General features: G+C 45.9%; 6 protein-coding genes across 9 annotated transcripts in view; 3 read left to right on the plus strand and 3 right to left on the minus strand.

Moving 5' to 3' along the window:
- Nucleotides 1–3,327: 3,327 nt before the first annotated feature.
- On the plus strand, nucleotides 3,328–3,906 carry LOC125958137 (uncharacterized). The gene is made up of 2 exons (XM_049691270.1): nucleotides 3,328–3,477; nucleotides 3,568–3,906. Exons 1-2 carry the CDS (start codon nucleotides 3,328–3,330, stop codon nucleotides 3,904–3,906), a joined length of 489 nt encoding a protein of 162 aa, XP_049547227.1.
- Nucleotides 3,907–7,531: 3,625 nt separating this feature from the next.
- Nucleotides 7,532–10,782, minus strand: LOC125958138 (uncharacterized). The gene is made up of 3 exons (XM_049691271.1): nucleotides 10,579–10,782; nucleotides 10,324–10,509; nucleotides 7,532–7,743 (listed from the first exon to the last, which is right to left on the minus strand). The coding sequence occupies exons 1-3, from the start codon at nucleotides 10,780–10,782 to the stop codon at nucleotides 7,591–7,593; spliced, it is 543 nt and encodes a 180-aa protein (XP_049547228.1). The 3' UTR covers nucleotides 7,532–7,590.
- A 287-nt stretch (nucleotides 10,783–11,069) lies between these two features.
- LOC125956343 (uncharacterized) lies at nucleotides 11,070–11,673 on the minus strand. The gene is made up of 2 exons (XM_049688099.1): nucleotides 11,458–11,673; nucleotides 11,070–11,377 (listed from the first exon to the last, which is right to left on the minus strand). The coding sequence occupies exons 1-2, from the start codon at nucleotides 11,642–11,644 to the stop codon at nucleotides 11,253–11,255; spliced, it is 312 nt and encodes a 103-aa protein (XP_049544056.1). The 5' UTR covers nucleotides 11,645–11,673; the 3' UTR covers nucleotides 11,070–11,252.
- Nucleotides 11,674–12,308: 635 nt separating this feature from the next.
- LOC125956271 (centrosomal protein of 135 kDa) overlaps nucleotides 12,309–24,023 on the minus strand; it is a 29,627-nt gene continuing 17,912 nt past the window's right edge. For both annotated transcript variants that reach the window (XM_049687978.1, XM_049687979.1), the window contains 4 exons: nucleotides 14,738–14,863; nucleotides 14,456–14,609; nucleotides 14,183–14,289; nucleotides 12,309–13,282 (listed from right to left, as the gene is read on the minus strand). In XM_049687978.1, coding sequence (XP_049543935.1) covers nucleotides 12,625–13,282; nucleotides 14,183–14,289; nucleotides 14,456–14,609; nucleotides 14,738–14,863 — 1,045 coding nt within the window. In that variant the 3' untranslated portion in view covers nucleotides 12,309–12,624. The remainder of the gene's footprint in view (nucleotides 13,283–14,182; nucleotides 14,290–14,455; nucleotides 14,610–14,737; nucleotides 14,864–24,023) is intronic.
- LOC125956309 (uncharacterized) overlaps nucleotides 16,150–24,023 on the plus strand; it is a 12,816-nt gene continuing 4,942 nt past the window's right edge. For 2 of the 3 annotated variants that reach the window (XM_049688048.1, XM_049688046.1), the window contains exon 1: nucleotides 16,196–16,999. The gene's annotated coding sequence lies outside the window, so the exon portion shown is untranslated. Of the gene's footprint in view, nucleotides 17,000–24,023 lie in introns of all 3 variants that reach the window. The other variant, XM_049688047.1, reaches the window with a different exon arrangement.
- LOC125956323 (luciferin sulfotransferase-like) overlaps nucleotides 19,530–24,023 on the plus strand; it is a 17,713-nt gene continuing 13,219 nt past the window's right edge. The window contains exon 1 of the mRNA XM_049688068.1: nucleotides 19,530–19,818. Coding sequence (XP_049544025.1) covers nucleotides 19,550–19,818 — 269 coding nt within the window. The 5' untranslated portion in view covers nucleotides 19,530–19,549. The remainder of the gene's footprint in view (nucleotides 19,819–24,023) is intronic.

The raw sequence follows: 24,023 nt of genomic DNA on the forward strand, positions 1-24,023 counted from the left end.
TTCTAATAATAAAAATAAATCTGCATGCCCTTAATAGTGGATACATTTGCAACCAACGAATCAGTTCTTTCAAAACAGCGTACTAGTGACAGCATGTTTTTGACCTATCAGATCACTGTGCTTGTGGCCATTCTATCAGCCTATATGGCAACTGCTTTTATTTCTGCAAGTATCTTTCAGAATGTGTGGACTTATTTGGTCTTTTAACTGTAATTATCACTGTTCCATCGTAATTTCCAGTTGGTGCCGTTGGTGACGAAAATAGTCGCAAATCACAACTACCGATACATTAACGGTACCACGAAAATCATTCAAACTGGTCCTCCCACCAATCAGACCATTGAACATGAGTTCGATATTTATAGAGAATTAAAGGATATAAAGGTAACGCGCCACGCCATCGATCTTTAGATTTTAAATTCATGCTCTGCGCAATTCACTGCATCCTTTCCCAGGTCACGGGTTCGTACCACGTGGTGACGAGCAGAGGTGTGTTGCAGGAGGCTCTTCTGCGCCGGTCGATTGACATTTGCGTCTTCCTCAGGCGCCCCACGATGGACCGTTTGGTGAAGTTACTGTACGATCAGGTAAACCGTAGCAGCAACATCCCTACCAGATGCCCATTTAAACCCAAACACTACTACATACGCGGTATTAAGCCCTCGGGCATGACTGTCCCCGGACTTCTCCCCGAAACTACGTTTGTGTTAAAAATGTTGTTCCAAAATTTTCAAAATGGTCATGTAGCCGTACCATTTCTGGACTATCAGATCCACGGTCAGCTCGTACGAGTTATGGGTAACATTCTAGAAAGGAAGGATGCATCTTGAATTGTGTTCAGAACACAATTGAATTCTGAAATTTACTGAAGGCGAAATAAAGTCCGAAAGTGTGGTGAAATGATCTGCAGCAAGACTATCAGCCAAAAGATGCATATAAATCGATTACTGTAGAAACCATCTAAAAGGATGAGCCAATAAAATGCATCCATCAATTCAATAAAAACATCACATTGCAAAAATGATAAAGGTACATTAATTGCTTGTTGCAACAATTAGAAAGTTAATGATGAAAAAGATGATGGAGATAGCATATTTGGATTTCGCTGCAATTACAATCATTACTCAACTAAAGGGGTCTAATGTAGTAGATTTTCCATGTTTGCCAGTGCGAGCCAATAATGCGTCATTTTATGTTCAGATTTAAACCATGGCATACAGTGTCGGTAGTGTCCTGCTTCTACTGTGCAGTTTGAGCGTAGGATTTGGTCAAGTTTCGGATCCGTTCTCTGTAGTAAGTTGTTCCCATTGTAGAGCTCTTCAAATATTATATTACCTTTTCCTGTAGTTAGTGCCTAGAATCACCAAAATGGAAACCTTCAACAATGCTAAAATCATTAACCTTACAACCATCGCCCATGGGGCTGGCAGAGAGTACAATGAAAGTTTCGATTTTCATTTTGATATCCACCGTATGGTACAGAACGTTAGAGTAAGTTTCATGTTATGGCCAGGTAGCACTGATATTGAGTAATCCTGCGCTGCATACATTATTCCCATAGCTGTCGATGGGGTACTACGTCGTGATGAACAAGCGTACGCCGAAGAATGCGCTAGTGAGCCGCACTGTGGACCTTTGCGAATTTCTGAGGCGCCCTACGATGGACCGTATGCTGAAGATGATCTTCGAAAGGGTGGTACACGACAGCTACATTCCAAGGGCGTGTCCACTGGCCATCGGAAGCTACTACATTCGGGACTTTCAGCCAGCCTCAATCAAAGCGCCAGGATTTTTGCCGGAGAGTCAATTCATTATTAAAGAAATTTTCCAGTACGGTACCAACTGTGAACCAATGCTCGAGATGCGCTTCCATGGTAAAATGATTCGTATGACGGTCGATGAATAAATATTCCATTGTCGCATTTTATACCGCACACCTGCAGAAAACTTTATTTGTGTAGTTGATCCCATTTTCATACTCATAACTTGATGCACTCCCGGGAAAATGTAGAGTCAATCATCGCACAATTAGGCAATGATACAATTCATTTGTACCAGTCAATTTTAAATGCCGCAATTGAGGCAGCACATCAGGACCTGTCTTATCGGTCATCCCTCTACCGTTCAGCACTACGACTAAGCTAATCGTCATTAATTTCTATGTACGAAATTATAAAAGGTCGGCTCAACGACACGATGAGACTTCGTACCGATTCAACTCTGCTGGAAGATGCAACTGAAGGTCCATCGATGTCAGTTTCTACCTGTTCTCTACGTTATCGCAGTGGGTACGATAGTCCCGCTAGAGGCCGGCACCAAAATGGTGGCCTTTCTACAACGATCCCAAGTGTTCAATAACTTCAAGTATGTAAACGCGAGCTTGACCATACGCAATACGGCATCGATCAGTCGTTTGGATTTTGATCTTGGCATCTTGAAAACCGTCACCGATCCCATGGTTTGTATCCAGATACGCTTGCCTCTAAGAGATACGATTACACAAATATACTCCCTTCACAGATAACGATAGTGTTTTGGCTCGAAGGACCAACAAGCACTCTACGGGCACCGCTTTACAATCGTACGATTGATCTGTGCAGCTTTCTGCAACACCCCGAAGAGCACCGCTTACCATCGATTGTGTATCGCGAGATAAAGGCGAGTGGTAACGTGCCCAAACGATGCCCTATCCTGCCCGGTCAATACAAATTTTACAACATTACCGTCAGCCGGATGCGCATACCATCCTTTTTTTTTAAAGCTGACTTCCGAGTCGATATCGACGTTAACGGTCGTTCAACACGAGAGCGATATACGCACATCCAATGCATTGGTGCTATAAAGAGAGTGAAGTGCGCAACCAACGAGCGATGCTAAGTACTGAGAAGCCGTCGTGGACGGTTACAGATTGTCAAAAGGTCCCTTTCATTTGTTCTGCAGAAAATGGTTAAGAATAAAGAGTCTCTGCTCAACATTCCCAGAAAATGTATCCTTGGAATCATCAATAAATATCAACGCGGAGGGCTAGTGATTATCACAGGACGCAGGAGTTTATCACAGCGGATACATTAGCAAAAATTACCTGAACTGGATCATTTTATCGCACCAACATTAGACCGAGCGACCGAGTGACATCATATCGGTTCGCAATTAAACAAGAAAAACTACAGATACTAATCTGAAATTAGTTCTGTTCTCCTACATATGAGTATCAGAAAAGCTCGTTAGCAAACTAGTGCAAAAATGAAGTCGCAATTGACGAGACGCATGTTCTTGCTACTGGCCGGCCTCACTGTGGTAGGCTTTCGTTCGGTTACCGTCGCGAAAATGGTTCCTATTATCAAGAGCATCAACTATGTGATAAAGTGTCCGTATTTGAATGGTACATTCGTGCTGCATCCGGAAACAGCATCCCGCAATCGCTTCTCTACCGTTTCGTTCTCCTTTACGGTGCACAGACCACTGCACATTCTCACTGTGAGTTTTATTGCCGAGCTACGAGTCAGTCGCAGCCACTAGATGAACAACCATATCGGTATACTAACATTCACCGTTTTAACACCACAGCTACGAATCGCAGCCGCGATCCCAAGGCGAGGCACGCAACTGTACCCGATTTACAACACGACGCTTTCCTTCTGTGACTTTCTTAGTCACCCCGAAAAGTATCGGTTGGTTAAGATTGTGTATAATGAAGTGCGCCGTTACGGTTCCGTGCCGAATCGATGTCCCATCAACCCGGCCACCTATGCCTACAACAACATAACGTTAAAGCAAATCGATTTTCCGTCCTTCCTACCGGAGTCCGAGTATGTGCTAGATATGTCGGGTCTTTTTGGAACAAAGATGGAGCATTGCGTAGAGATACGCGTCAACGGTACATTGAAGAAGTTCAACACATCCTAATGAGTATGGTATATGTTGGAAAAAGTTTCTTAATGTAATCGCTTTCATTACACTCCGAACAAACCATGCTGGCATGTCCTTAGATGACAATCGTTTAAAATGAGTAGTTGTTGCAAAAAAATAGAGCAGAAAATTTATAATCGTTTAAATTAGCAAAATAATCGCTTTAAATGAGTTCAAGGCCCCATAACTGTAGCAATCACACTGTAACTCTTCATATTCAACATTAGGCCCCCGCCCCTAATGCAGGTGTACCAATATAAATAAAAAAAATGAGTTTGAATTTGACGAGACCAAAGTGGACAGTACAATTATGTACTATTTCAAGGATGATGACGCGCGTAATAGGCCCAACTAGAAGGAATAGCCATTTACTTTTCAGTAAAAAACCGCCAGAGCTTGACACAACCGATGATTTTATAAAGATCAAACGTTCATCTTGCTATTATTTTGGCAAATGATTAGGCAAATGTTTTAATGACAGCAATTGCTACACGAAACTCTAAATCAGATCTATTCCTGGCAGTTTATAGTGTCGAACTATGCTCTTTTCCCGGTCAGTACCAGTTTGATTTTCGGTCGATATAACCATCTGGCAGCAATTATCAACGAAACTAATCCTAAATTCGTTTCGCAAACACTAGTCGAGATGGTGGTTGCTCCAAGAACCATCCTCATTCTTATACTTTGCTCAACCATAAAAATTCAAGCGAAGCAAAAGGTAAGTTTTTCGAGAAAAATAAACAATTCAGCAAGCAAGAGCAATAACGCCTTCTCGAAAATCGTGTTATCCCTCGCACTAGGTGATTGCAATCATTTCCAAAGCTGAAATCGACACAAACCTTAAGTACGTTCAAACAAACACAACGATCAAGCGATTTGCTGCTGCGCCATACTTTACGCTCGATATGGACATTGAACTTTTTGAAACGGTCTCGGGGCTTACGGTAAAGCTGCTGATACTATGTAGTTATAGCATTTACTCTATATACCAACAGTTGCATTTAATTTCTACTGTTTCCTCAAGCTCATCGGACAGTACATCATACAAACACCAAAGGGTCCCCAGGTTTTCTATTCTCGTACCATCGATTTCTGTGCCTTTTTGCGACGGCCTTCCAATGAGCGGCTGATAAAGATGGTGTTTGACAGTATAAAAGTTCGTGCATGCGCTACGTTGCCTACGTCCTGTCCGTTGAGACCGCAACGAGTGCCATTCCGCAACATTACCCTGGATCAGGTACAATTGCCAGTTTTTCTCCCGGAAACGCAATTTATAGTGTCAGTGTTATTAAAACTCGGTTCAGCGAGAAAGCCTATCTACGACAGCCGTTGGCATGGTCGGCTTAAGAAAATTACGGTTTAGTAGTAGTTTTTATAAGCAAAACGGTCGAATAAAGGAATGACTTTTGGTAACGATTTATGCGCCTCGCTAGGGAAAAATATATATGTGTATTAATCTGAGGGAAAACATTGGTCCTTAAATTGAATATATTTAAATTAAATGTTCAATGTAAATTAAAAATACTGAGTAAAATGAATAAACCGCTCAAGGAATATGATATTATGGACCACTGAAGGAACCTAACTCATGCATCACACCTGGATGAACCACAAACCAACCAATGAAGCTCAATCATTTCACGATTGCAGCAATTCGAACAAAGTGACCAGACAACGATCATGTCGATAGCATGATCTAGTAACAGTAATGGCCACAAAAGCACTCCGGAATGCTTATAATGGGAGTCCACACAACCCGTTACGTTAGTCATTAAACAATCCGCTTTCAGTTAGTTGCTCCGAAAGAAACGACAACGCCACGAGTATTTTAATACTACCGTAGCCTCACGACAAGATGCTGTGCTTTGCTTTTTATGTTCTTCGTACCCTTTTTGCATTGATGGTGATAATGGTGTCTCCAACCGAGGCTCATACGAAGATGATAGCGGTTCTTGAACGTACGGAAGTAACCAATAATTTAAATTACTTGAACAGTTCTGCGACTATCATAAACACTGCCACCTCTAACCGTATAGACTATGAGGCAACTGTTCTCAAAAGCCTCGTGCAACCCACGGTATGTGATGACACAAATGTGTGCAGCCAGTTTCATAGTAGATTTTATCCCATTTTGTCCCTTGCCATGACTATCGTATTCTTTCAATTGCAGCTCAAAACGGTATTTTGGCTGGACGGTCCCTACCTACCGCAGAGTCTGAAAATTCCCCTCTACAACCATTCGGTAGACATGTGCGCATTTCTCAAGCGGCCGGCAATGAACCGTCTGTTGGCTATCATTCATCGTACGATGAAACAGTATGGGAACATGCCGTCTGGATGTCCGCTTACTGGTCAATATAGATTTTGCAAAATCCCGCTCTCTGATATGCGCATCCCGTCCTTTCTGATGCCAGCCAATTTCCGCATCCAAATAGTGGTTACGTCACGGCCAACCAGCGAACATTACCAGACGTTCATTGGATATGGGATCATCAAAAGAGTGCCATGCACTCTACATGAACGGTGTTGAGCAATAAGTTTTGCTACCCATAAAATGACAATGACTTCAATAAAAACGGATCCTGTATTTCATATAGCCACTCCCTCCTTTCGTTTGAGTAGTACTCTACGAGGAAAGAAAAATTACCATGTTTTCGATTTTCACTACTGCACTAAACTAGGGCTCATACTAGCATTAAGATGTGCGATATGATAGCTGGTACAATGATCTGATAAATAGACGATCGTTATATTTACGCGGTACTGCACAAGTTGTTTGAAGTGTTAAAATTGCTCAGCGAATAATATGTGGTAGTTTCATTTCGTTTGAATCGCTTTTTTACGCCAAGTAAGAAGTGCTTTTCATTCAAAGTGGTGGACCCTTTTCAAGCGAGTTAGCTAAATATCGATCTGGAATAAATTAATACAGCAATTAATGTTTCATCTACTGACAGACGTATTTGCAAATCTCTAGTTTTGTAATCGGATCGGAGTGCGTATGATCGTTTACGCCAGCAAAATAATAATCGAAGCACGGAAGAGCAAAGAATTCGCACAGATTTTTAATTCCAGCAATTACGCTATCTATTATAAAAATAAAATAAAATGAGTTTTTGCAGAAAATGGAAGAAGCGGGCTCTAGGCATATCATTAAGAGAGTTTTCTATTGCATCAAACATGCAGGTCAAATGTGAGTTTATTCAACCATGCAGTCTACGGCAGCGTTCTTGCTTGTCGCGTCGTTCATTTACGCACGCCTATTGCTAGCCACTAGCTGGCGACCTTCTTTATAACTCCGTACCAACGAAGGCCGACAACTAGTTCCATCCTGGGGCCACTATAGAAACCCAGATTCAGGCGGAAGGTGGTGGCCGGTAGACCGCTCGGTAACCGTATATTATCCCAGGTCGTATTGAAGTAGTAAGCGTTGGGAGCAATGGGGCATCGCTTTGGTAGATTGCCTGTGCGACCCAATCCATCGTAGACCAAATGCAGCACTCGGTCAGTCGTCGGTCGTAGTAGATACGCACAGTAGCTGACGGTTCGGTTGTAGATGGGATGATCGTAGTTTCCGGTCAGCATGGGAACAAAGTATGCCACGTTGACCTATAACCACGGCGATCCAATTAACGTTTTTCATTATCAACCGATGGGTTAAGTGCTGAAATTGATAAACACTTCTCAGCCTACCCGCGCATCCGTGACCGCTTGCCGCAGGACGATATGGAAATAAGATTGATAGTTAGAACTAGCGCCTATTTTCCGAACCGAGGCTGTGCAGTTGGCCAGGCGGTTAGCGTTTGTGACTTCCACACGGTTGACTTGCACGATCAGCTGCCAAAAATTTAAAAAAAAATCATGTCAAACGCTTACGGTATTCTTCTTGTGAATTCGGTTCCAACAACAAACCCTGGATTCAAAGACTCCAAGAAGCGTAACGCAGCACAACAGAAACCGGATTTTACCGCCTAGCATGATGAAACCAAACTAAAGCGGATCCTCACATGCCACGATAGTATAAAGGAAGAATTTTAATAGCTCTACCTATTTGGCACACAATTATACAATCTGATGATAACTGGGATGACAATTAAAAGTATTCCACGTCAATCAAAAAATAAGTAAAACCGGACGATACTAGTGAAACCAAATACAGCAGCTCCCATTGTCTTTCCGGCAACGAATCAAGTAACCTCTCGATCCTCAATTGCTCCCACAACCTTTCAGAGATCCAATGCAGAGCCTTCATCATGTTAATAAAAACATTGCTGTTGATAGTGTGTTCGTTGCTGCTAACATTAGGCACATTGCTCGTATCTTGTGCATCATACAGGGTAATATATGCCAAGAGTCAAGTACTGATTCTTGTTGTCAGAAAATATACATAGCTCATTGCAGATGGTGCCTGTATTGAACAAGGTCAACATTAAGTCGAACCCGAAGGTCGTTTTGGTTCGCGTCACGTTGCGTCGCCAGGCTGCTACACAAAACTTCTCCATGGACATTGACATTACAGTTCCTGAGGATATCCCGCAAGGAGCGGTAGGTAGAAGCTACTGTTCAACCAGCGCCTCATCGATTTATGCTGTTTCTCTTTTTGAGCAGTTCAATGTGGGATACTTCGTCCGTACACGCAATTTGGACCAGTGGATGTACAACAAAACATTCAACGTGTGCGAGTATTTGAAACGACCCAGTTTGGATCGGTTCGGGTCACTTGTGTACGACGCAATGAAGCGCCATGGCCCGGTACCGCGTGGATGTCCCGTTAAGGCACGTCGCTACTTCTACCCAAATCTCACGCTGGACTCTGTGCGTTTGCCAGCATTTCTGCCAGAGACTAACTTTGGTTTTGTCGTGAACGGCTACGTTCACAGACAGGAACTTTGCTTCGAATCGATATGGTACGGTCGGCTGAAAAAAGTTCTCGTCTAACCATCCAATGGTCCAGGATGCTGCTGAAGTTTACGGTCCCTATTGTCAAAGCAACAGGATGCAGCTAGCCAATATTTTATTGTAACTAATAAACTGCAAGTAGTACACCATTTGATTATATTTAACTTGAGGAACATACATGTTGTGCACCATGTATCTTTAAGGTATTACCACCACAATATTGCAACAGTGACTTTAATTGCTGGCATTGCTAGAAATACAAAAAAGTCATTGTAACCTATAATAGTGCTATTTGCGATAGCAGTCTCGTGATTATAAGTCGCAATTAGATGATACAACAGACTGTATCTAATTGCAGCTATTCAAGTGGTAATCATGGCCATCGAGATAGTCCCGTAGACAAAAATCCCGCAGCTGAGGCGTTAAGATTCAGTTATCCTGTTGCCGTGGTTTGGGACTAGACGTCACATCCCATGGTAAAGCGCACAATGGGTGGTTTCTATCAATTGTGTATGCTCACCGTCTTATCGTTTACGGTGATCAACAATGTGCTTGGAAAATCGTTTAGAGTATGCTTCGACGTTCGGGATCCTCTCGAGAAGTAAAGTGTAGAGTAGTATGTTTCCTAACAGAATGCTTCTTACAATCTGCAGCTTATTCCAGTGCTTACTAGTGCGCAGGTTGACGGATTGGATAAGCAAGTTATTGCGTCTGTTTCCCTCCAGCGGCATGGATCGATGAACAACGTCACAATGCGCCTTGATATCCGTACATCGATTACGTATGATAATCTTAGGGTAAGTGTGCATGAAGGAAAATCTACCATCAGAAGTCGTAGAAAAACCAACATGATCTGCTTGCAGATGAATACCGGATACTTTGTTCGCATGCGCACCCAAGAGAACTGGATTTACAATAAGACATTTGACTTTTGTGCATTTCTGAAGAATCCAACGATCGATCGTGTGTCGGCTATGGTCTATAACGACTTGAAACACCACGGAACCGTACCGACTAGCTGCCCAGTTCCACCATCATTCTTCCTATTCGAAAATGTTACTCTGAGCCACATCCGACTTCCATCTTATTTGCCCCAAACGAGTTTCGGACTTGTCGTGAACTGCTTCTCAGGGAAACGCAACGATATAATATTCCGATCGAAATGGTACGGGAGATTGAAGAAGGTTTGGATCTAAAGCGAATCCACTAGGCATCGATGTTTCACTTCGGTGTCAAACATCCACAACATTCCCATAAGAATAATCGAACATGTATTAACCCCAGCTCAACGTACGCAAAGTACGATTGCAATCCAAATTGATCAACCGTGGTTAACGGTAGAGCGATCACGGTTTAAACATCTTTTCGATCTAGAATTAATCATTATGTGGCCGTGATGAACCAGCGATTCATTTTTATCTCCTTGCCGCGATGGTAAACTCCGAACTTGATTAGAAATTCCCCGGACGGTACAACGCTCATCATCAGATGCCGATCGTCTATCTCAAAGTTGCGTACCTCATAGTGACCGGTCGAGATCGGGCAGCGTGTGGTGAGGTTCGAGTGTTTTACTAGTTCTGACGCGATGTAGCGATCCAGTAGGTTCCGCGAGCGTCGCGTTTCCATTCCGCATACCTGCTGCTTACCGGTGTACATCATCTGATGGTACTTGCCAGCGATTTTCCTGCACAGTCGCACATCATACTATGAGAGCCAAGCTCGAAGGTTGAGTTAGAACAGTTGAAGCCCACCCTACGACTTCCCAATATTTACCTCCACATTCTTGTCGAGCACTTGCTTCAGATCCAGATCGAAGTCGATTGCTGTCGTTTTATCTAGCCGGCGTACTCGCAAATCCACGTCCAGATACTTTGCATCCCAATCATCGGTGTAGTTGGTGATGCGTACGGATCCTTCCGCCTGGTTGTGACAAACGCTCGTCACAACAGCCCACAGCGCAATCCAATAGACAGACATCTTTGCAAACCATTCGATACTCTCTATCTGGAGGATGTTGTTTGTTTGGGGGATTTATATACTCGACATGCTCGTTAGGCGAGCAACGGTTCGTGATAGTTCCTGCCATGACACTCCGATGTGGCTCATTGCGCTAATGAATGCATTTTTGTATTTGCAAACCAACGTAAGTAATCCAGTTTTGAATTTATGAATTCATATTTATCACCCAACCCACAGCCATTACAAGCACCCATCGTTGAAGCCTTGTTATGGTGATTAGTTAAGTAATGCTATAACATGGCTCATCAATTCCGGACCTAACAAAGCGTATTTGATGATCTGGATAGAGCGGTTTTGTACGGTTCGCGTCTGATTCTGCATGAACGGAACTATAATTACCCTGTGTAAATCTCAATTTCAGTGTGCAACAATGTTCAAAAAGGGTTTACATACAAGTGGAAGAATGACTGTATCGCTCATGGTTAGGCTCACGTATTCGCCGCCGGAAGCTTCACGTTAAAACGGAGCTGATAGTTATGTGTTGTTGCGGAAACCGTTGACCCCATTGCGGTCGCAGTATTTTCCTCGTCAACTTCTACCGGTCTCGTATTTTCTGAAAACCGGAAAATTTGGTAAAAAAGCTATCTACCACGATACTGCGCTCGTATGTTCACCATTGGGCAGCATAATTACCTTCACCCACTATCACCCCTGTCGGGGCGGACTGCATCGACGATTGATGTTCGAGCAGTTTGGCCCACGTTTCCACGATGGTCGTCGTCGTCTGGGTCGTCCTTGTAGTTGCACCGCCTGCACCGTCGGCACCGCCTTTGGTAACGGTACGGTATGGTCCGACTGGTGATCTTTCATTAATTATCATTACCCGACCTGTGCCGGGACTGGGTGGGGTTGCCGATAGTGTTTCGTTTGGAATGCACTCTTTATTCCTAATTCCCATCGGTGGTTTGTTCTTCAAAATTAAACGATCACCTTCGGCCGTTTTATAGATGACTACCGTTGACCCGGCCTCATCAATTCTGCCTTTTACGACTCCTTCCGTTGGCACCCGTTGGCCACTCGTAGGGCTAACGATGCCGTCGGTTCGATTTCTACTTTGCAGCTCCTGCTTACGCTATGGAATGGCAACCAATTCAGGGGCAATTAAAATTATAGAATGTTCGCAGTTAACTAATGGAAATCGATTAGCAACAGCAGCAGAAGCGGCCAGCAGTTCCTGACTCTGTATCCTGGCAATGGTATAGGTATTCTTTGTCAAGCCTACCTCTGCTACTATGGTTTCATTCGAAAAAGAGCTGTAAGCCATCGAGTTAATAGACGACCACGAATAATGGCTAGAATTACTCTCATTTCCGTTTCCTTTAGCATTCGAGACTTGATTCGCACGTTCATTTGCTTCCACAGTGCCCTTTTTGTAGTTCGTAATTTTCCAGCCACTAGGAGCACTAATTCGCGGAGCTGTCCGAACACATATGCAAACAGAACGGTAACGGATATGCTTGATTGAGACATAAGGAACTACAAAACGCACAAAACGGGAAGTATACCTGACTTTTGTGTGCTTCTGTGGTGAAGCTCAAATGTCCTTCTTCGCTTTGCGGTATGTGATTGCGTTGCCTTCGGAACAGATTTTGAATTTGGATTATACTTCGACACGTTCGGGCTTTTCTGTCGCACTAGATTTGGGTTCGAAAGGTTTTGACCGTGATTGTTCGCTTTATTCGCTATTTCTAAGTACCGCCTTATTCTAGTTACAATATTTCAATAAAACACACACATACATGAGAATGGAATGTTAGAAGTGATAATTAGGCAGCATCCCTACCCAATATAATTCCCTCGTTACATTGTGGAGTACCTGTTTTGCTCATCATCTTCCAAGTCGACCTCGGATGGGTCAATATCAGACGGGTCGGCATCCCTGGAGCGAATGAGAGCAAACCGTTCATCTGTTAGCTTGCGTCGAAGCTCTTGCAGCTGTACACTGTATTCGCTGGCGAGTGCCTCGCTGCGCCGAACGACCTCTTGCTGTTCCGCCAACCTTGCCCGCAATGCATCCGTTTCAGTCACCAGCTTATCGCGCTCCTGTTCACGCTGCGCCAATACTATTCGCTGCTGTTCCACCTCGGCCCTACTGGCCGCTAGCAGCTCCTGCAACCCATTAACCGCAGCCCGATCGCCGGTGCGAGCAAGCGAAAGCTCTTTCTGCAGCGTTTCCTTTTCCCGGGCTAACTGCTCACGGATGTTGGAATGTTCCTGCAGCTCCTCACTCAGCTTGTCCTTTTGCAGGTCCAACTTGCTGCACAGCTCCTTCGTTGCTTCCAAGTCCAGCAACAGCGCATGGTTATTGTCTCGTAGCGCCTCGAGCTCGGACTCGGCCACCGCCAGTTGGGCCGACAGCTCGTTTATCTGCCGCTCGCACTCCGTAATGTCCTGCTCGCGAATCGTCACCAGCTCCTCTAGCCCGCTAATGCGATCTTCCGCTTCCTGGAGTAATTTTCTTCGTTGTCGCAAGACAAAGAAGGTAAAACGAACGGACGGAAGGTAGGGGGTTGGGTGAGTAAATAAATAACCAATAAAGTCATAAAACTCTGCTATCCTCGTGGTCATGGTCCAACACACCACACTCTCTGGATTGCTTGTGGCTACACCAAAAATCTAATTATCTCCGATAGTCGTATCTATACCTACGAGACCCAAGCACACATATACACAAGCGCATACCACACCAACCAAACCATGTGCCCAGTTCGCGTCCAGGGCGAGTCCGAGGTCCAACGTACAAGAGCAGCGGCAGCAGCCAAAATAATGAAGGTCGAGAGTTAATGCAAGTTATTTTCTAATTTACAGCCTTCGCATGGCCCTCATGGGGATCACCGTCTGCCCTCGACCGGTATATGGTAACGAATATTAGTTTTGTCGGATCTAGGTAGAAAAATGCATTTTCCTGCACGTGATAGCTGCTGCAGCCATCCCATACTTGGCAGTATGCCACAGGACGAAGAATGTATCGAACCTTTCTTTTCTGTGATGTACTTGGGAATGTCGGATTAAATTAAAAAGTATAGATTCTTTACTCGTGTTTCATTATCATTATAGGCAGGCGAAACTGCACGAATTCACCGTTAAAAATCGTTTTGCTACGCCATGTTGCTATTATTAAACAATCAGAAAACCAATGCTAGCTAATGCAAACTCTAGTAAGTTATTTATATACTTCTTACCCTCAATGCAATTACTACATCTACTAAATCCAAAACAAATCCAACAAGATACAACAAAAACCCATCCTCTGAGGTTGGAACAATTTTCGACATAATTCGACATCGATTGCAACTAACATCGCATCAATCAATACTGCACGCAGGTGAAGAAAAATACACGCTTCTCAAATACTCACTTGGCTTCCATGCTCTCCATTTCCAGCGTTTGATTGCTAGCCTCTAGTGTGTTGGCACCCTCGGAAAGGGATTTGTACTGCTTCAGAATATCTTCTCGTTCTCGCTCCTATGTTTATATAAGCGAAAAAAATATCAAAAAGAACCATATTGCGTTTGTAATTTTTCGTAAAGGATGCATTATTCCTTGACCCTCACGCTTGCCTCAGGATAGGTTATGGGGAATTATCTTGACAAAATCAAAAACGGAAATATTTGCTCAAACATTTAATTACCTTCGCTAATAGCAACTCTTCGGCACGTCGAATTTCTTGGACATATTCACGTAATTGCGACTTCATGCCTTCAACCTCCTGTTGTGAGTCCTTAAGCTTCCGTTTCGTTAGTGTTAGCTCGCCGAGTGCATCCGTCAAGTCGTTCGTAAGTCGGCTGAAGTAAGTGGCCGTCGTTCAAAAAGAAAGAAAACGCAAATAAATAAATAGTACAACACAAAATAATAAATCAAAAGGAATATTCGAAGCAACGATATCAACGAAACCGATAGCATAGACACAAACCCATTCTCCGTCGAAGCGTTGTCGTTGCTGCGCTTCAGGTTTGCCAGCTGTTTCTTCAGTGTATCCGTTTCGGTGGAAAAGCTTCGTAGAGTGCTTTCCTTCTGGATGTTGTCCGTGCTAACATTCCTGGAGGACGGTGAAACGAGTCATGATTAGTGCTTAAAACGATTTAGATTATTAGTAAACTTCAACCAAATTCTAGTACAGCCCCGCATTATAGATAAGTGAACATCACAATGTCTAACGAGCAAGCGCTCATTAAACTCTGCAGCATTCGCGTATTTTAGAAGCATTAAGTCAGAGAGAGCTGTGGCTTGCTGCTTAAGCATCCAACCAACATTGCCAAATGAAGTAAAACATAAGAAAAGAATAAGGGAAGCTATAAATGCTGAAGCTGAGGCATAAAGGTTACACACAGCTTCGGATGAAATCTGCCTGTCACCGTTGTGACGACCAAGACGGTTGAGAGGCAATCAAGACGTAAGTGAACACTCCTTCTTCAATCGAATCAATAAAGGTTGTTATCTAACCTTCGATAATGCCGTTGAAGTGTTGTGGAGAACTCAAACGGTGTTCAAACAAAATACCCCTTGATTCGCGTGAGCCCCGCCAAGTCAAGCCTCGCCACAGTTCACCGGCGTTCCTAGCGTACGAAAACATAACTGACACATTAAAGCCAGTGACCCACGCCTGGAACCGCGCAACAAACAAGACCACAGCCAACTCCACACTCTCTACAGACTCTAGAGTGAGAGGAAAACGAAAGATAAAAATATGTTTTTGATCTATTGCATAACTCCCCTGTACCTCTGTTCTGCTTGCCAGCGCTGCCATGGGGATTATGGTATGCGCATCTGGTATGTCGTCCTACCTTTGATTTGCATTTCGCCAAACACTTTCGTCTCCATGCTGTGCATTTCTTGTCCCATGACCTGGACCGTCTGGACATGTCTGGAGCCTGTCTGGTTTCCTCAATCGTCCCCTTGCTGGGTCTTTCCACGAGTAGAACATACTTCGACCGACCGACTCAACCCTATGCCGCTTTCGTTCCACAGCTATTCATTTTACGCGGTGGTACCCTGGCGCGCTTTGCACCGTGAGCGAGCGCGCGATCTCAATCCTAGTTTCGCCTCGTCTTTACTTTCGTTCGTTCTCCTTCCAACCGGTTGCCCATTGATTCTTTCTCTCCCCACGACGGACCGACCGACCGACTCGGCTCTTGCCGGTCGGATTGCAGCCTGTGCCACTTTACACCGTCTTTCACAATAAGCTTTACACAAGCAGTACGCCCAGGGCTAGACAGGCAAACGCGAGAGCAAACCCCCAAACCACCAGCGCACGATCAGCTATGACGTCGGCATCATCAGCGACCAGCGTAGCCACGATCGCTCGTATCGCATTCTCAGTCCGGACTTCGTCGCGATCGTGTGTGGTTGTGGCTTCGCTCGTTGTGGCGTGTGTGGTGCGTTCAGTACGGATTCGATGTTTCGTTCGACAATCCTCCGGATATTGCGGATAGGATCAGATCATCGTAGCGTGTGATACAGGATCGTACGTTTCCTTCAACACTTTCAACGGAATTGAAGCGAGAAATCATTTCTCTCTCATCGTAGAGGAATGCGGTGTTCTGATTGAACAACCAGAGAAACAACGGCGTGCATGCCCACGATCGGTGGCACAGGTATCCTTAAACAGGTTTTCAACACCCTCGGCAGCGACGAGACGGCGAGACAGACACACGCGGCACACTGTGGTGGTGACTCCTTCCGGCGACACCGATCTTCCCTGTCGGTGGTGGGTAGCAGCAGAGCAAAGCCAGGAAAGGAATCGGTCTGTCGATCACAGAAAGGGGCTTGAAGCAAAGTGTGACCCCGTGTGTGTGAGCGTGCGTCTGGGTGCCGGGTACGTAAAGAACCGAGCCCCATCGATCAGTGCAGTGTAAAGAACGCATTTCATTCGTGCATGAGAAGGTGGCGTGTTTCATCGTTCGACATCGACGAGATAAAGCTGCAAGTGTACCCCCGGTGATACGTTCCATTGTTTAATATCCACCAACCAAATTGAAACAGTGCTTTTAGTATCGGTCAAGGTGCATGATACTAGTGTTTTATCACCACAAGCCAGTCGAATCCAGCAGCAAAACACACTCGAAGGCTACGAGACAACAGTTAACGAAGGGTGCAACAGGACGAAGCGCCAATACCACCGCAGCAGCGCACTGACACGGATTGTTTTGAATGTTTAATGATTTTTCATAAATCGGTAGGTACGAGTCGGTACTATTACCATAAAAGGTAGAACAGTTTTCGAAAGAAAAGAAAGTTTAAGGAATTATTAATCAACGCTAACGGTCAGGTTCGTTTTCTAGCCACCCGTTGAAGTCATTTGTTTTATTGTCGAAGGTCCGGTCGGTTTTGCCGCTCCGCTACGAAATGAGTCATTCTAAACGAACCATTCTTTATGCTGGCACACAAAGACGGACAACAATTAATCATTCATCAGGCCAACGAGCTGTTCGTCTGGTTGGACGCGCCAACCGTTGATACCCTGTGCTCAATACAAATAAAAGAAGGAAGGTTCAAAGACCGACTAGCAAAGCGCGAAGCGCAGCGCAGCGAACGGTTAAGTAAACGAAGCCACCATAAACCACCGCTGGTTCTCGGCGAACGGCGAAATGTCCACCTGCTTAAACGGTAAATGTCGCCTCCCTCGGGAGTGAAGCCGCGCCTGAAACACCACCACCATTCGAGCGCGTTGTTCGTCGGGAACGGGGGTGTTTTAAAAGGTTCTTTTACGAGAACGGGTAGGAAGAAGGCAGGACCATGAATGTATTTACATAAATTAACACCACACTTGTCCTCACACCAACCACCACACACCACCAGAGATTCCATTCAGATTCCTGGCACCGTCGGGTGTAAATGGAATCCATTTTTTTCCGGACCTCCATTTGTAGCGCCTGTAAGTGGGACGATTTGTATCGTTCTGGGTGATAGCTGTTGCCATTCATTTGAAACGAGACAAACGAGAGTAATTGCCACGAGGTAGAAGCGATTTTTGTAAACGACAATTAGTGATGCCGAAAGCAAAAGGATGCACCCCACTCCATCTCTTCACTAGCGCTTCACTTTCGAAATCGAATCTCTCCCATTCAGGCAGGCAATACAGATCACAACCATTATCACAAGCGGATTGCATGTTGGGCATCGATTACCGGCCGGGCAAAACCACCTCTCGAATTGCGCGTTCTGCTCGAATTGCACAAAACCGATTTGCTGCTCGAGTGCGGCCCGTGCGGCTCATCTACTTTCGCAAGCCGCCAACAGAGTAACAGACTCCTCCGGCGTGCCGTGGGTTTGGTAATTTTCACACTGCATAACTGGCCGCCTGTGGCAAGGCCGAAGTGGCGCGCTCGGTGGAAAACGTTCGCAATGGACGCGCAGTGAGGGAGATGTACATGGCAAGCCAAGTATCTCGTCGTTTGCTTGTTTTGTTGCGACGCCCACTTCTTGCAAGCGAGACGACGAGAGAGAGAGAGAGAGAGGCGCACAAGGAGGCAGTGGAAAATGCAGTGGCCACCAAAACGGTCTGGGGCCATAATTCGGCATCAATGGGAAAGTTGAGTATCGACATCTCAGACATGTATGTAGACGAGCAACAGCTAATGAGATAGAAACAACGGCCGCAAAAAATGACTTTACAGCATTCAGCGCGTCAACAGATGAAACGCAATGCGTGCGTACATACCTTAGATCCTTTGCGTCGAGAATTGCACCCACTTTTGCCAAACGAGATGTAATTTCAATTTCACTTTAGACAGCGCACCACCACTAGTGGCCGCCAGGCCGAACATTTTTAGTTTCATTTCATTTCGATTTCATCGTGCGTGTGTGGTGCAAACGCACGCACGAGAAGTGATTACAAATCCCAGGTTTTGGCCGGCATTAATTTTAATTTCTCTTCAAACGATGGAAAGCCTCATCGATAGATAGCGAGGTGAGATGGAAGCGACTGGGGAAGTTCAGCACAAAGCAACACCATCCGACCGTGAAGGTCGGATCCGGTTAAAGGCCACTGAGTGTTCGCCATGTAATATATGCAGCAATAGTGCAAATGTTCAAACCACGACAGCGCATAACCTTCACCCCGGAGAGCGCGATTCATCTTTCCATTTTTTTAAAACGTTCGCGAGAGTGAGTGATGCGGGTTTGACCGTCAGACATCGACACTCTCCTGCGACTGTTGTAAAAGCTTTCCAACGCAATTCGAATGATTGGCACAAGGACAACTTTTTCATGGAGATTTCAATGCCCTAAGTTCCTTCACAGAGACATTGAAAGCACGATAATCTAGGGAAATCCTTGGCCACCTGGTTTAACATCAAATGAAGATGAGGGAAGCATACAAACTAAGCGCAACAAACACTCTAGCAGCAGCGGTTCGGCGGCAGTGAATCAAGTGATGGACGGCCTTGCCACAAACACGCACTCGTCTATTGTCACTCGATCGTGTTCGCACACGCCGCACCCGCGCCAACTCAAACACATTACCTCACACACGCTCTAAGCCCCCGCCGACTGCAGTGACGATATTTGATGGAACAATTTACGTTTCACGCGACTGACACTCCGGGTGTTCATGCACGAATTACGAACGGCCTTCAGGCGTGCAGTGCAGCAGCATACCCTCATTCGGTAACAGGACAGCGACACACGGCCGTGCCGTGTTTACGGGAAGGTTATTTTCATTGTCATTGCCTTGGAGAAAGAGAAATAAATAATAAAACAAAAACCCAGAAAAAAAACAATCTGCATGCAAGGTACGACCACTAGCCACGATCACGTCAATGGCCGCGGACCGGTGGTGACACCAGTGAGCGCGACACTACCGCAACGCACCTACCAAACGGCGCAAATTATGATTTCCCATTTACACATTTACGCTTCCGATTCTCTTTGCGGGGGAAAAATGCTTTTCCACATAATGCGGTGGGGTAAAAAGGAACGACAGGCGGCAAGCAAGCGACACAGTAGTAAAAACGGAAAATGGCAACACCGCCAGGCTGGCCAGGCGGAGGTTAGGTGAGCAGCACACAGCTTCCCAATCCCCGTCCAGCTTCCAACAATGCCATTTGGATGGTGCGGTGGCTGTGTCGCGCTTTGCACACCCAAAAGCACGCACCGTGCATTCGTTTCCTTCCGATTTTTCTCCTTATAAAAGGTGAGAAGAGTGGTAGGACGAGACGCCGGCGGTGTCGATAATATGTTCCAAAACATTCAAACGGACCGGATGAGGATGTCGTAACGTCGGAGGTATGGTGGTGTGATGCGTTGGGATCCAAAGGCTACAACGCTTTCCGTTGGTGGCCAAAATGAACATTGGCTGACGATCGACAATGCCGTGTGCAGCAGCAGCAGCAGCAGCCGGCAACCACAAAAAAACGATCATTATGAGGCATCTCTCCTAGCGATCGTCGGCCGGATCGTCCGGTATATCATCCGGTAGCAATCTTCCGCCAGACAGCAGAAAAAACAGACGCAGTACCACGTGACGTAGCGTAGCTTCTTATGAGAGTCCCTTCCGCCGAGCGCGGCTGTGCAGTCTTTATAGTCACAATAGTTAGAAATCGGTTTATGCAATGGAACGTGCATGTCACGCCCAGCGCAAACGAATACACAAGAAATGATAAATCACTCCCGACCGCGGCTCAATGAGAGTAAGAGTCGAAATGCCGTGGGCCGCCCACAAAAAAAAACATTATTCATTTTCCATTCCAAAAAAAAGAAGGATTCGCCGTAAGCAAACATCGCCGTCACTGAACATTGTTGAAGCCAACAGAGAATGCGCCGACAAACACCAACGTGCCAGAAAAGCCGCGAGTTTGTTTTCAACGGGAACCGGTTTTTCGGTTACATTATTTGCCCTTTGTGTGCTACCCACGGGAGCCACCTCGCACCCTGGCTGCAACCCCAAAGCAAACAGTACATTGCTGGATGCTAATCAAGCGAGACCAGATACCGTTCGACGGTGAGTGTACCGTTCCATCGCTGCCGTCGGCCGATGAGTTGAGATAAGAATCGATCAACCAACGGTGCCGTCAGCATCCATCCGGAATCGGAGGAATCGTGACTGTTTCTTCGAATCTCTTCAATTCATTTCTTGACCTCACCCCCCCAAAAGAAGCCAGCAGCACAAGATGGAAATCAAAAGGAGAGCTCTCTTTCTCAGCTACCGCGCTGCTTCCGTAATGCCGTAAGCCGTTTCGATTCTGGAAGAGAATCCATGCCAATTCAAGTCGGTTTCGTCGCTTATTCGCCTTTGATTCGCCATTGATGTCTTTCGTGTGCTGCTATTACCGGTCCAGATGATCCGGTATGTAGCCTTTTCCCCTTTACCACCGGTCCCGTAGATTATGCAATCGCAAACTACGCTGGCATTCGCCGCTAGGTTTAACCGAAGACGCATCACACTCACACATGCACATATCCTTGGCAAAACCGCGCAAAACCAATAACGAACGAGCGAAGCTTCTGTGCGAAGCTTATATACGCGCCCGGGGAAAACTGCCATTTAACGACATTTCGTGTTATGCGATGCCGATCTTCTTGCTTTCCCTCTCACCGATTCCGATTTCGGTGAATGGATTTACCAGAGGAAGAGCTGGAAAAATGGCGATCAAGAGTGTAGGACCCCCCCCCCCCCCCCCCAGGTTCATCGCGCTAAATCACAGCGAATAGTGAATATGCACACTCGTTACTTTCTAACCTGTCCCCTCCTCTGTTCGATCGGTTCAAAAAATCCAGTCCAGCTCGCTTCCACCACAAACTGTTGTTCCGTTCAGCAACAGGCCTCCGTCGTGGAAGTGGTGTAGTGGCTCCTCCGGCCGTACTGTCCCGATCCCACAGGAAAGATACGGAGGTACGGTTGGCCTACAGACTGCACTAGGAAAAGCCACTAGGCCAGTTGGGCACAGCCGTATGCTTCCTTGATACGGAAACTCGATTTTACGATTCCTGCTGCTGTTGCTGCTGCTACTGCTGCTGAAAACAGGCTCTTACAGACGGGGGCCAACGTGTGCAGTGGTACGAGATTAGGATTATTGAGCAGCCACAACATAAATAACGCGCTGAGCAATGCGGAACACCGATTAGGATTAGGTAGCCATGTCTACGAGTAAAACTGGTGAAGAGGCAGGCTGCAGAGGCAGGATGACTATCTTGTGAGTGTGCCCGAATGATATCAAACCGTTTTGTAATTATTAATTAGTTAAATCATGTTATTACACTAGGGATACCGTTGAAGTACTCAATAGTAAACTGACAAAACTGAGTAGAAGATAAAGTGCTGACCGTAGCGCGTCTGTTGCGTTTTGTCGCTCCCAAACAATAGCATCAGCAACAGCGGCAGCACCCACATCCAACCAGGAACTATAATCATTAGCCATTCAGTCGCGGTTCCGCCACGAGAGCCGGAAGAACGCTGGCCAAACGGCAAACTCACTTCCGCTCGCCTGCGAGACAAAGCAGAGGCAAACCCATCCCATAGAATACGACGACTGGTCACAATATAGATACAGGCCGGTCCACGAGCGAAGAAGCGAGGTCGTTTGACAAATGAAACGTGAAACACGAGCCCACCAACAACTCGTCGACCGACTGACGTCTCCCATCGCTCATCCAGCATGGACAGCCGTAGTGGAGTGGTCTGCGGTGCTGGCTACAGACCCGGTGGGCCTGTACCAAACAAAACAAAAAGGAAAAGTGATTTTTCCGTTTTCCATTTACAGCGTCCCACCAACCAACCTCTTATTACACGCTCACGCTGTCACCTACGGGTGTTGCACGGCGTGAAGTGGGCTCGTGGTGCTCGTCTATCGATAAATCAAACGGCACGAGACACGGCCAGGGCCGTGCTTCATCCGCTGTCCCTCTATCCATTCATCCATCCCGGGGGGCGTATTATGTTTTCTCTTTTGTCTCAGCTGTCAATCAGAGCTGTGGGCAGCCTAATGATCATAGAATCACCTGAGAAACATAAAACTTGTAGATTAGATGAAATTAAATGAAAAACCAAAATGTTCAATTTGCCTATCCATCGACGGACGGACAGACAGTGATCGGGGGCCTTGCGCAACAGCGGTGCCCGATTGCAGCTGAACCGTGAAACCACTTCCACCGTTGGCCTTGACGCTCGCTAGCTCCCCGCATCCACAGCATCCGTACGCCACACCGTACTGGGCTGGGCCGGGCTGGGTGTTCATAATTTGCGGTTTTATAATCGTTTCCATCAAGGCAAGACACACCGACGCCGCTCACCGTAGACATGGTTTGATGTGGTTTGTGGCCGCCTTCCTCCGTTCGGATCCGAATCGTTTTAAAGCGATTCTTCGCGTCCATAAGTACAGAAGAAGGAAGTAAACGCAAATCGAGCTACAGTTTTACAATTTGCACCCACAATAAACCTCCCATACAGCGGGGGCCGCCATCTGGACGATTGACAATAAATCCAACAATAAACATGTCGATTCCCTCGTTCGATGAATATTTAGATTTCCTTTCGGTTCGGCCCGGCAAATCGTGACATAACGTGACGTTCAGGCGGACTAATTAGTTGTCAATTTTTGCCAAATGGTTAAGCTGGTTTGATTAAGCAACCCTCCCCTCGAACCCTGGTGCGTGCGTGTGTGTGTGTGCACGCAAAAACCTTTTAATGCTTCTCCAACCTTCTCCAACTAACGCTCATTTTAATTGTCTTTGTAAGTGCCAGCTCTCCAGCTCTGCAGTAATGGAAATCCATCCAATTAGCCTTCCCCAAAAGACAACACGGAAAATAAGGTCAACCGCGCCATGATGATGGCGCCCGATTCTTAGCGAATCAACCTCAACCGCCGAACTCATTAGCATTTGAAGCTGAACTTTCGGTGGCCGCAAATCCCGGCCACCCCAAAAAAAAACACACGAAATCAGTCCATTGTTTTTGCATGGGAAGCTGGAGATTGTTCGCCTTCATAAACTTCATCCATTTCACCATTCCGTTTCGGGGCTCACGCGCTGGTTCATGCAACCCGATCAGACCAACCACATACAAACACAGCTCCAGCCAGCAGGTAGTGGGTCCCCGTTGCATCAGAGTGTTGCAGTTCCAACCGAGCAGCACCAGCTCAGAGCGCGCCAAAGAGAGAGACGAAACCTAATCTAAACAAGATAACCGCGGGGCTCTGCCTTCGTGGACCACCTCTGGCGTTTCTTGAGGATCCATAAACCCAATTGCTGGCCTACACCCCCTC

The sequence above is a fragment of the Anopheles darlingi genome, chromosome 3 (genome assembly GCF_943734745.1).
Source record: "Anopheles darlingi chromosome 3, idAnoDarlMG_H_01, whole genome shotgun sequence".
Classification (NCBI taxonomy): domain Eukaryota; kingdom Metazoa; phylum Arthropoda; class Insecta; order Diptera; family Culicidae; genus Anopheles; species Anopheles darlingi.

Excerpts from the sequence above, each read along its gene's own strand:
- LOC125956343 (XM_049688099.1), bottom strand. The coding sequence starts at position 11,644 with ATGATAATTAATGAAAGATCACCAGTCGGACCATACCGTACCGTTACC. Across the intron at positions 11,378-11,457 it reads AGGGGTGATAGTGGGTGAAG|AAAATACGAGACCGGTAGAA; the intron begins GTAATTATGCTG and ends TCCGGTTTTCAG.
- LOC125958137 (XM_049691270.1), top strand. The coding sequence starts at position 3,328 with ATGGTTCCTATTATCAAGAGCATCAACTATGTGATAAAGTGTCCGTAT. Across the intron at positions 3,478-3,567 it reads GACCACTGCACATTCTCACT|CTACGAATCGCAGCCGCGAT; the intron begins GTGAGTTTTATT and ends TTAACACCACAG.
- LOC125958138 (XM_049691271.1), bottom strand. The coding sequence starts at position 10,782 with ATGTCTGTCTATTGGATTGCGCTGTGGGCTGTTGTGACGAGCGTTTGT. Across the intron at positions 10,510-10,578 it reads TGCTCGACAAGAATGTGGAG|TATGATGTGCGACTGTGCAG; the intron begins GTAAATATTGGG and ends TGGCTCTCATAG. Across the intron at positions 7,744-10,323 it reads TCTCGACCGGTCACTATGAG|CTGATCGTGCAAGTCAACCG; the intron begins GTACGCAACTTT and ends AATTTTTGGCAG.